The sequence below is a fragment of the Branchiostoma floridae genome, chromosome 4 (assembly GCF_000003815.2).
Source record: "Branchiostoma floridae strain S238N-H82 chromosome 4, Bfl_VNyyK, whole genome shotgun sequence".
Classification (NCBI taxonomy): Eukaryota; Metazoa; Chordata; class Leptocardii; order Amphioxiformes; family Branchiostomatidae; genus Branchiostoma; species Branchiostoma floridae.
In genome coordinates this window covers 3,538,377-3,550,876 of record NC_049982.1, presented here as the reverse complement: position 1 = coordinate 3,550,876, position 12,500 = coordinate 3,538,377, and the positions used below count along the sequence as shown (strand labels likewise).

The window sequence follows — 12,500 nt, the reverse complement described above, 5'->3', positions numbered from 1 at the left end:
CCTTCAAAAGGTTCGACGCCTTGACGCAGCGCGGCGTTCCTCGCCAGCCAACCCGGAATGCTCTGCCCAAGGAGAAATGCTAACCGCCACCCCCGGTCCTGGCCACCCCCGGTCCTGGCCACCCCCGGTCCTGGACACCCCCGGTCCTGGACACCCTCGGACATGGCCACCCCCGGTCCTGGCCACCCCCGGTCCTGGCCACCCCCGGTCCTGGCCGCCCCCGGTCCTGGCCGCCCCCGGTCCTGGCCGCCCCCGGTCCTGGTCACCCCCCGTCCCGGCCACCCCCGGTCCTGGCCACCCCCGGTCCTGGCCGCCCCCGGTCCCGGCCACCCCCGGTCCTGGCCACCCCTGGTCCCGGCCACCCCCGGTCCTGGCCACCCCTCCTTATGGCCACCACTGTCACCATTGACCAACCTACCCACAAAGCTTCGCAAAAGAAAAACTTCTAATCTTTATCTTGACTGGAAATGTCACGTGTGTTAGTGATTCTGGATTAGAGGGAAACTGTAGCTTCAAACACAAAATGTTGAAATTTTTGACCGGCCAAATCCAATTTTTGTCAAGGACTGATGCATGTGGCGGTAGTGCAGGAAAACTTACAGGTTTAAAGATTAGTTTGTGTTCAGACTCTAGAGTTATTATAACTTTATAGATGTTACAAAGATGTGGCAAGTGTAAGACTCTATTTCTGTGCTGATCACAGAATACTGCTACCTTCAGGAGAATGCTCATTCGCACTGGAAATGGCCTCCATAGATACAAGGTTCACAAAGGCTCCAGTAGGATGTGTGTTCACACAGGCTGCAGTAGAATGTGTGTTCACACACACGTCAGGCTCCAGTAGAATGTGTGTTCACACAGGCTCCAGTAGAATGTGTGCTCACACAGGCTCCAGTAGAATGTGTGTTCACATAGGCTCCAGTAGGATGTGTGTTCACACAGGCTCCAGTAGGATGTGTGTTCACACAGGCTCCAGTAGAATGTGTGTTCACATAGGCTCCAGTAGGATGTGTGTTCACACAGGCTCCAGTAGAATGTGTGTTCACACAGGCTCCAGTAGGATGTGTGTTCACACAGGCTCTAGTAGAATGTGTGTTCACACAGGCTCCAGTAGGATGTGTGTTCACACAGGCTCCAGTAGAATGTGTGTTCACACAGGCTCCAGTAGAATGTGTGTTCACACAGGCTCCAGTAGAATGTGTGTTCACACAGGCTCCAGTAGGATGTGTGTTCACACAGGCTCCAGTAGGATGTGTGTTCACACAGGCTCTAGTAGAATGTGTGTTCACACAGTCTCCAGTAGAATGTGTGTTCACACAGGCTCCAGTAGAATGTGTGGTCACACAGGCTCCAGTAGAATTAGTTGACACTTGCTGACTGCAAATTAGACGCTGACTTGTACATTTTAGGAAAAGAAGCTTGACTGTAAATATGACACGGCAGAAACAATGTAAGCAATATTGTAAGGGGAGTGTCTGTAATGTTAGGGGAGTGTCTGTAATGTTAGGGGAGTTTCTGTAACACTAGGAGAGTCTGTAATGCTATTGGAGTTTCTGTAATGTTAGAGGAGCTTCTTTAAGAGAAGTTTCTGTAATGTTCTGTAACATTGGGGGAGTTTCTTTAAAGTTAGGGGAGTTTCTTCAAAGTAAGGAGAGTTTTTTAAGTTAGGGGAGTTTCTGTAATGTTAGAGAAGTTTCTGAAACATTGGGGGAGATTCTGTAATTTTAGGGGAGAGTCTGCAACATTAGGAGATTTCTGTAATAGCCGTACAAGCAAACATGTTAAAGCTGCCATGCCAGACTCTTAGTGATGCCAGCTTCTTATGTACAGTAAAATGACTAGCTGATATCTTAAACTTAGATTCTTCTGTATAATGTAATAGAGAAATTATTTTATATATGTGTGGCTAGTTTTGCAAATTTCAACTATACAATCAGCAAGTTCATGTCTACTTGTGGTAGATGTGCAATGACTGCTGGGATAGCGGTATGCTGGGAATAAGGTAGGATTGTGTTGGATAGAAGCATGCTGGGAATGGGGTAGAGAAGGTTATTTTTGTTGCATTTCACACTGTTGGCATGACAACGCCAATAATAAACCACTAGGTTGTGACAGAATATGTACCAAGTCTGTAAATAGCTGGGTGTTCACAACCTGTGCTGTCCCGGTTGTTCATTTCTGTGAAGTTACAGGAGGAACCTACCCCCTGTCGGGAAAGGGACGTTTTCCCGGCGCAAAAAATACTATTTTCTAGCCCACGCTGAAAATCGCGAAAGGGCGCTCCCCACAAAAATAGCTGTGGCTATGACGGATGATACTGTCAGACTTTGTATTTCTTCATTTTAAGGCTTGCTGAAAAACTGTTCCCCGTGAAGTAATGGACTGGTCCATGACGACTATATACCGGGACTATGTGCCTGGGCAACATGCATACTAGCAGACGGCTCACCGAGGCTCGCAACAACTGTAGAATTATGAGGAAATTATTGTGGCTTAGAGAGAGTCCGGCCTGGAATAAAATGTTGAAGGAAAAAAAAGGCTGCTGTAATTGTATCATTTTGATCCGTCCTTTCCAGAGTCCCGTATCGTTTGTCCAAATGGCCTGTAACGTATTGTTGTAATTTATTTTTCAATCACAAACAAGACGTGGACTACTCCATACATACCATTGAAATTCATCTGTGTCGGTAGTAATCATGTATAGCACAATGCGTAACCTTCTTCCCATACTAAGGCAACAGAGAGTACAGCTCTGCACATTGCCGAAATAACGAAGGCGAAAAAGGGTATTGGTACCACCATTACAACTATCTAACTTCTACAAGTACAGGGATAGCTACCTCGCTAGTACTACTATCACTTCTACAAGTACAGACATAGCTACTTCGCTAGTACTAGTGTCACTTCTACAAGTACAGGCATAGCTACTTCGCTAGTCACTCGTTCTCATTGAAATGTTGAAAATGGCATTTGTTTGGTCGAAAAATAAATCGGCTTTATTTTCAGTGAAAACTACGTGGTTGTTTAGGAAAAGTCCTCTTTCAACCATAGCCAAAAATGGCAACTTATTATTTTCGGTCCCATTGGTAATGCATTACAGGGCATGTAACAAACGTTACCGGTAACGTTTGTTACAACAGTAGACTTAACTCTGTTTTCTTCGAAAGGACTCACCTTACTGACTACGTCATTTAGGTATAAGTGGACGTCCCTAGGAACATGTAAAGAGTGGGCAGCGTTTTGACACCGGGTCAAATAGAAAGCTTAGATAGCATCGAACAATGGTAACGTTTGTTACAGTCATTTCTGTACAACATTTTGTTAAGCAAGGTGGGATACAAATGACAGTCAACAACCCTTTCTTGTTTCTTTAGAAAGCCAAAAAAATGTACAGCGTCACAAAAACAGCCATTTCTAGTCTTATACGTGGATGATATAACCGTGGCAACCATCGTACTCATGGTGGTAACGTTTGTTATCGAATCTGGCGACAGGCATAAACCACCTCACACAGCCTCCAAGATCAGTGATAGCAGCGATCTGACGTGATCGGTCAGAGGGCCTGGTCAGCTGGTTTCACCTACCGAACAATCATTCTGGGAAGTGGGAACTGAATTGTTACATTTTGGCTACTATTTGAATTCTTCGTTTCTTCTCAGGCGACAGCCATTTTTAGGGGTTGAAATCCCACCCGTGGCTATAATAATCTTCTAAGCCATTGACCAATATGAATGTTGTTGTGCATCTTGTCATACATGTCCAGAAATGGGTGAAATGTACGAAGTTTGGATCAGCCTACGTCACACGTAATTTCCGACAACTTCTAGCTTCCGACAACTTCCGACAACCGCTGTCGGCAAAGTTCGGGAAACGTCGACAATTATCTGTGACGTAGCTACGCTAAGTTCGTACATGGGGCGGACCTAATGTACGATGTACGATGTTCGAAGTTAATATGTTTTCTACTTTGTGGGTTTTGCTAAGTTCGTACATGGGGCGGACCTAATGTACGATGTACGATGTTCGAAGTTAAGATTTTTCTATTTTGTGGGTTATGCTAAGTTCGTACATGGGGCGGACCTAATGTACGATGTACGATGTACGAAGTTAAGATATTTTGATTATGCTGTGGGTTATGCTAACTCTGTACGCAGCATTTTATTCTACTTTCACCTGTCGCACTTGGTAAATGTGAAACATGTAGAATAACGATGTTTTGTCTGAAAATAATGAAAAAGCAACATGTATTGCATTTATCTTTTGTTGAACATTTATTTTTGATAATTTACAAGGTCAGCAGTCCTGCTCTCTCCAGTTTTCTCTCTTCTCGAACATTGTGTACGTACATCAACCCTGCCCCTCTGTACTAAGTTAGATTTTTTAAGTTCGTACATCGTACATCGTACACCAACCCTGCCCCTATGTACTAAGTTAGATTTTTTAAGTTCGTACATCGTACATCGTACATCAACCCTGCCCCTCTGTACTAAGTTAGATTTTTTAAGTTCGTACATCGTACATCGTACATCAACCCTGCCCCTCTGTACTAAGTTAGATTTTTTAAGTTCGTACATCGTACATCGTACATCAACCCTGCCCCTCTGTACTAAGTTACATTTTTTAAGTTCGTACATCGTACATCGTACATCAACCCTTCCCCTATGTACTAAGTTAGATTTTTTTAAGTTCATACATCGTACATCGTACATCGTACATCGTACACCAACCCTGCCTACCTGTACAAAGTTAGATGACGTCACTTAAAACTTCCGAAGTTTACCGATTACGGTCTATATCTACCTTTAACTTCGTACAAGTTCGTACACACTAACTTCGTACAATTACCCCTTTTCTGGACATACCTCCATCTTGTGTAAAACATTGCAGGGGTTGGGGAAAAATGAAGGGACCAGTGATTGTTTATGATTTGCTCCATATCAAGGCGTTAAGTCAGGCGACAACATTTCGACATTTAAATGAGAACGGTCTCTTCTACAAGTACAGGCATAGCTACTTCGCTAGTACTAGTGTCACTTCTAGAAGTACAGACATAGCTACCTCGCTAGTACCAGTGTCACTTCTACAAGTACAGACATAGCTACCTCGCTAGTACTAGTGTCACTTCTACAAGTACAGACATAGCTACCTCGCTAGTACCAGTGTCACTTCTACAAGTACAGACATAGCTACCTCGCTAGTACTAGTGTCACTTCTACAAGTACAGACATAGCTACATCGCTAGTACCAGTGTCACTTCTACAAGTACAGGCATAGCTACATCGCTAGTACTAGTGTAACTTCTACAAGTACAGGCATAGCTACATCGCTAGTACTAGTGTCTCTTTTACAACTACAGGGCCTGGCATAGCTACTTCGCTAGTCACTCGTTCTCACTGAAATGTCGAAAATGGCTTTTGTTTGGTCGAAAAATAAATCGGCTTTATTTTCAGTGAAAACTACGTGGTTGTTTGGGAAAATTCCTCTTTTAACCATAGCCAAAAAAATGGCAACTTATTATTTTGCAGTCCCATTGGTAATGCATTACATGGCATGTAACAAACGTTATCGGTAACTATAGAATTATGTGGCTCATTCGACCCCCCCCCAGCCCCCCCCCCCTTCGTATTTTCAAAACGGCGGGCGGGGGGTGGGGGGTGGTTTGTGCTCATCGAGTTTAATAATTCCTGAAATTCTTCTATCATTATGACGTAATATGACGTAATTATGACGTCATTAATTGATATTTTTGGCTACAACGGGGAATTCCCATAATACCTAAATATCTCACTCAAAACGTTACCAATAAAGGTTTATTATTAATATTTAAGTGTTATAAGACTTCTGCTGTCAAAAGCCGACGCAAAGACGTCAAGATGACGTCATATAATGACGTCATCTATAGTTTAGCTATCCTCCATCTTGGATTATCAACCTTAAATTTTTCAAGGTACATTTTTTTCAACATATAACGCTAGAACCCCATGAAAATGGATCAAAAACGTTCACATGAATGTTTTCGGTAAGAAAATACCAAGTAGTGATGAAATCTGAGTGAAAGTAAGCTTGTTATACTGCATCATGCATCATAATTGATGATTGGCGATAACTCTATTCTATTGATTATCAATTATCATATCCGTGCTAAGATACGTACCTTTTACCTCTATCCGAGGTAAAAGGTACGTAAGCAGTTATCTCATATTGATGATCGATTATTGGTGATGATTATACTATTTGTTACTGAATATCTGTAGTGAGGCAAATAGTTCAAAACAAACAAACAGACAAACAAACAAACAAGCAATACTCCGTTTGCATCTTTATTGCCATAATTGGGCTCAGCCTTAAATAACTCTGTCGCACGGCGTAAACAAGCCGATTGTTTATCTCTATGGAATGAACAAATAAATAGTGACGTCATAAATAGAACTCTTCCATAACACGATATTTCTTATGTACAAATGCGCATGCGCGGTGTGGAAACCGCTTGTTGTGCGACAGACGCAGTAACGCCCCCAGCGGAACAACGGGGAATCGCAATAAATAATTCTGTACATTCTGATTGTCAAATTTACCCAAGGATTTGTACATCGTCTCCTAGCAACGACTTTGGGTCATGATTGCACTCAAAAGGTAAACTTTCGGCTAAAGTTTCTTAGCCCTATTTGCCACATGATTTCAGCCATATTGGCAATGTCCGGTTTCCCATGTGATGGTCACGTGTCTGCAGCGTGTCTGTTGCGGCCCTGACCAATCAGTGATGCCTCTTGCAGACGAACTTGCACGTGACGCGGAACTTGAGGCAGTAACGCCAGAAGGGCCCCTCGTCCCAGCGGCTGCAGTACCGCCGGCAGTCGCGAGTCTCCACACAGCGGGACGGGTTGCTAGGGGCAACCTCCGACTGGTCGTCTGCAGGGACAACAATGAGTGGCGTTAGAAACAAGTCCGGCTCAGAGATCAGCCTGAGAGACGAGGCTTCTCTTAACACTGAGAGCAGTAAGCCCATAAACAAGCAAATAAACAAACAAACAAACAAACAAACTTACCAGTTGCTGCAAAGGCTGACACGTCATAGTCCATCTCTCCGGAGAACTCGTCCTGCGCTTGCGCCAGTGTTCTCTCCTTCTCGTCATTACTGATGTCGTCCACGGTGACGATGACGTCATCCCCATGCCTGATGATGTCACGCCTGTGTTTCCGGTCGGCGCGGCGGCGGGCGTGACGTGACTTCCGGTTCAGCGATCGCTTCTTCTTCTCGGACCGCTGCTCTTTTAGGAAAGCCCGCAAGGCGTCGTCTTCGAACCTGTGAAGACCAATGCCGAAAACACGGTAAGCATGTGGAGAAGGTGTGATATTTAATAAAGTATGTGAGAGCGAGGTGAGTGGCACTGAGGTAGCTCGCAGACGACTTACGGTGCGAAAGGTACTATTAGAGCTAGAGGCCTTGCCCAAGGTTGGCCTAAGTTTGGTCTAAGATTAAGGTTGGTCTAAGGTTGGTCTAAGGTTGGTCTAATGTTGGTCTAAGCTTAGGGTTGGTCTAAGGTTGGTCTAAGGTTGGTCTAAGGTTGGTCTAAGCTAAATGTTAGTCCAAGACTGGTGACTGGTGTAAGGTTGGTGTTAGATTGGTGTAACGGGTTGGTCTAAGGTCAGTGTAAGGTTGGTCTAAGGTCAGTGTAAGGTAGCAGGCAGACAGAGCGGTACTTACGGTGTGGGCGCGTGGAACTTGCGCGGCTTGTAGAGCGTCTGCAGGCGCGGGTGCTGCTTCATGAGGTCCATGTGCTCCATGACGCGCTTCAGGTCGAAGATGTAGACCAGCAGCGTGCCCTGGCACATCTGGTGCCCCTTCGGGTGGTTCGCCAGGTACGCCATGCCGGTGGTGTAGTCGTAGCCGCGGAAATACTCCGCAGGGCCCTTCCCTTGCTGCGGGGACACAACAACGCAGGGTAAGTTGCAGTTACAACGACGGGTAAGTCACGTGCAGTTACAACGACGGGTAAGTTACATGCAATTACAACAACATACGGCTTCTACGTATAAGCTACTTCATGGCTTCTACGTATAAGCTACTTCATGGTTTCAAATGTACATGCGTAATGTGACCCATTGTGGGTAATATGTCAAAGTTTAAGGACCCTAGAAATGCATGAAGAATGGACAATGGCCTTCGACATTTATTACCTACAATGCACCATACTACACATGTATATCCGAAACCGCGAAGTAGCTTATTATACCACATTCGGCAGGTTTACCACATTCTCTCAATCTCTGGTTCTAATCTTTAAAACCACCAAAAGTTGTTTTAAGTGACGTCATAACGTGACGAAGTAAACAAGTGACCCCTCACCTCGAACATGCCGATGAGTTCGCGCCATTGTCCGTCGTCAGGGGTCAGCTCGTCCCGGCCAAGGTCAAGGGTCGTGGTGACGTAGCAGACCGGGAAGCTGAGCACGTGACACTTGCTGACGCGGAAGATGACGAAGTGCTGAAGGAGAAACAACAAAGATGATTGAATATTTTGTTCACTGATGGCCAAAAACTGTACATAGCTAGAGAACCTATCAGCAACGTCAAGGTCGAGTCGCAGCTATCTGCCTCCATCATGACCAAAAATCCGAAGCGCTCGTGGCGAACAACCCGGCCTGACGGTCGGGCGGTTTTAAACAAGTGCGCAAGGATCAGCAACTTTCCCAGAATCCTGACAGAAACCGCAGCTCACGCCTTTCCTGCGCCCGGTTCCTGCGCCTTTGTTATTTTGCTATTTTGTACCTGCGGCATTCTTTCCGCCCGACTCCCGGTCTCTAAGCCGCGACCGTCCCGGCGTGCACTGGGCCTGCAGCCACATCAAAAGCTGCCTAAAGGTCACCAATTACCACGGGTTGGTGCGGATGGCTGCGCACACGTTTTACAATGGTTAAGGGCCGCACAGGTTTCACAATGGCCGGGTACAGTTAAGGACCGTACAGGTTTTACAATGGAGAACCCGCCAGGCTCGGGAGGCTTCCTTCACTAATCAGGAGCCAGCCTAACTCAGGAGCTGCGATAGTTTTTAAAGTTTTTACAGTTTTCGGTGTTGCTACAGTTTTCGGTGTTGCTACACTTTTCTGTGTTGCTACAGTTTCCATGTTGCTACAGTTTTCGTTGTTGCTACAGTTTTCGTTGTTGCTACAGTTTTCGGCGTTGCTACAGTTTTCGGTGTTGCTACAGTTTTCGGTGTTGCTACAGTTTTCGGTGTTGCTACAGTTTTGGGGTAATGACTGCTGTGACTGAAACGACCTCCGCGCGTCTGAGCTGTTTCGGAAGCGCTTTTGTGTCTGGTAAAACTGATACAATACTGGTAAATCCCGCGGCTTAAAGTGGTCTGAACAACCTCCAGACGGAAACGTTAACATGGGAAGTAGCTAATGTCGGAGATGTGTTCAGTACGATTTCTGATGTATCCAACTACATACAAGCTGACGCGAGCCGTAACAAACTTTCTTTCAGCACAACCGAAAACCAATCACCCGCCACGGTAGGGAGCATCGGCAGGTGGCTAGTTTCCCTTTATCTGCTCTTCATATGAACAGCTACGGATTTTTTTTTTCATAACAGCCCTATAAGTCGGTCGTTGGATTAGGAAGCTTTCTGCGTCACATCTAAAGACCACTGTATGATACCACGGACCCGAAACTTGCATCTCAACTGCACGTTCTATTGCAGAACAGAAATGCTGTATCTGCACCTACTATAACAAACAGGAGTGACATAGCTACTATAACAGAAGTGACGCCCCTACAACAGCAGAACAGACAGCAGTGGCTGTTACTCAAGTGTACGTTACTATAACTACATGGACAACCATAATATAACTATAACAGACAGTGACTGTTACTCACGTGCACGTTACTATAACTACACGTACAACTATAACTATAACTATAACAGACATTGTTACTCACGTTCTCCAAGTCGAACCAGGCGTGCACGTTGACCATGGCCAGGTCGTTCCTGCGGAGCTCCCGGCGGGTGTAGCGGCGGGACCGCCCGTCCTCCTCCCCGTCCGCGTACCGCTCCGCGCACCGGTCGATGGTCGGGCGGGCCTGGCTCATCTCCAGCCCGAAGATCGGGTGCACGTCGCCCCGCATCGGCCTCGCCAGCTCGGCACCGGGACGGCTCTTACTTTTCCTCGGGCGGGAGGACACGGGAACCCCGAGCACGGCCAGCAACAGGAGCGCTAAGGAGGTCACGTTCATCTTAGATCTGATCTGGGCTCTCAAAGTACTTCGGACAAGTCTTAGACTGGCAGGTAGTCCTTAGGAGTCGCGCAGGTGGATCAACAGGTGGCAGTTTTCTCCGTTCCTTACGTGGAGCCTTAAGCACGAGTTAAGAACGGCGTAGGAAGTTAAGAGTTCCGTAAGAAGTTAAGAGTTCCGTAAGACGTGTAGAGCACCGTGCTTGCTCCAGGCGGGTTCTGTTCTGTACTGGAGCGGGTGCCGCCTCGCGGGGTTTTATACCGCCCCGCTTTTGTGTTTCTCCATCCACCAGGATCGTAACGTCCGTCTATAGCCGGCCAGTCCGGACAATGCGTGACGTGAGCGGACACAAAAGCCTCATCTGACTTGGAAATGTGACATTTGGGAGGACGATTTTTCCCTGCACCCTGCGGAGAAGGGCAGCCAGGAGAAGCCTCCGGTCGGCGGGAAATGTGCCGTGAAGCTGCCGCGTTCTAACGCGCTGCGGCTTCTGCAGCCTCACGACCTTCCCAACAGCCTCACGACCTTCCCAAACAACCTTACGACCTTCCCAAACAACCCTAACGTTTCTGTAAACAATCTTAAGTCTTTCCCAAACAGCCTTAAGTCCCACGCCCCTAACTCCGCAGGACCAACAATGTACAACAATGCACGAACCTACCAAAATATTGACTCAGTCAACTAACTACCGACAAAAGAGATCGGGTTTCTGTAAACTGTGGGACAAGAAAACAACAAAACGGAGAAGTGGCTGCAGAAGTGCCCGGCAAACCTCCCGTTTGGTTTAAAGGCGGCACGTGCGGAAATATTGACTCTCGTCTGGGGAAGCTTCGTTTGGAATATCCAAGCAGAGGTTGGGTGGAAAATAGCGTTTTCTGAGAGCCCGGCTTCCCTGACACAGCCTCGCGTCACTAGCACAAACTCCTCGGCTTGCTGAAAAAGGCAGAAACTTGAACTGAGTTACATTTGTCGCTCAGAGTTTGTTCCACAGTTGCAGAAACTTTGAGCTTAGAGTTACACAGTTGCAGAAGTTCAGGTTCATCAAAATTCACCTGCTTGGTCCCGCTAAATCCTCTGCTAAATTATTCACTCCCTTTGGCCTGTCTACTAGAATGGTTCCTTCCTTGCTCAGCGTCCAAGTGTGTCCAGTATTACCTCAGCTATCCTTTTGATGTAATAATAATTTAGTCTAACTATTAACAGTTGCGGCGCCACAGATCTGGTAGCCAGTTTTATCCACATTTCCCGGCATTATGTTCGTATCTCATTTATATCTCATTTCCCCGAGGAAACAGTGCCACTTCACATATCTGCTTGGAGATTAGGTCCAAGGAGGTTTAATCTGACCACAACCTTGAGCGCTGTATGGAAGACTTTTCTGACTTGTCATCAGCCCGGTTGTTGAACTTCATGAATAATGGACTTCATGAATGGGTATGATTTGATACTCATTCCCGTCTGCAGGGAGCGTGGCCTAGTTCCCAGCCGTGCTGTGACGTCACGCAGACGTCACCAGTGACGTGAGACAATAGAAACGGACGACCCTATAGTTCAGTCGCGGCCAAACCGGACAATAGGAGCCATGGGCCCGCTACAGTTCAGCGGTCTCTGACGTAGTCCGGCCCGCACAATAGGCCCGTACTGCCGCCCAGTCGCAGCGGGGTCCCTGACGCAGTGACGCCGCACAATAGGCCCGCCCTTCCCGCTATCCCCGACGCCCGGACAATAGGCCGGCCCTGCCCGCTATAGACCCTCTAACGGCACAGATGACTAAAAATAGCCCTGCGGAGAAAAGGCCCGGAGGTAGGAATGCGGAGAGAAAGCGGCTCGGGGGACGCAGGCGCTATTTTGGGACGCGCGTCCCGCCCCCCATTCTGCGCGAAATGCCGCAGGAACAGTACCAGGAACAGACGCAAAGGGCAGACCATTTCCCATGGAGCCCGGCGGGCGGCGGGGCGGGGAGGAATTCCTGCCTGGAATTTGGGCTATAGATCACGTGATGACACAACCAGAACGGGCTCTGGTTGAACCAGTGATAAAAGCTCCTTGGTTGAACCTAGTCTCTACCGGACTGACTATACTGGCTTTTATCATTATCGTCATTATAGGGAGAATACTTTGACAGGGGAGTTTTGCTACATGAGGTCAGCGGCAGCCCTCACTTGACTCCCCTGGCCAATTTCTCAATTTTTTTTTTACCGAATTCTGCGGTCCCCGCACCCCTGTAGGAAGGCCTGGTGTAATCTCCAAGCAGATTCCTCCGGT

The 12,500-nt window shown here is 47.0% G+C and overlaps 2 protein-coding genes and 1 long non-coding RNA gene across 3 annotated transcripts in view; 1 reads left to right on the top strand and 2 right to left on the bottom strand.

Moving 5' to 3' along the window:
- The window catches only part of LOC118413013, a 711,153-nt gene that overhangs the window by 128,955 nt on the left and 569,698 nt on the right, over positions 1-12,500 (bottom strand). The gene's annotated exons all lie outside the window — the stretch shown is intronic.
- Positions 1-12,500, top strand: part of LOC118414515 — a 660,232-nt gene that overhangs the window by 117,441 nt on the left and 530,291 nt on the right. The window lies entirely within an intron of this gene.
- On the bottom strand, positions 6,307-10,719 carry LOC118414492. The gene is made up of 5 exons (XM_035818560.1): positions 9,942-10,719; positions 8,348-8,485; positions 7,706-7,920; positions 7,047-7,303; positions 6,307-6,909 (listed from the first exon to the last, which is right to left on the bottom strand). Exons 1-5 carry the CDS (start codon positions 10,233-10,235, stop codon positions 6,755-6,757), a joined length of 1,059 nt encoding a protein of 352 aa, XP_035674453.1. The 5' UTR covers positions 10,236-10,719; the 3' UTR covers positions 6,307-6,754.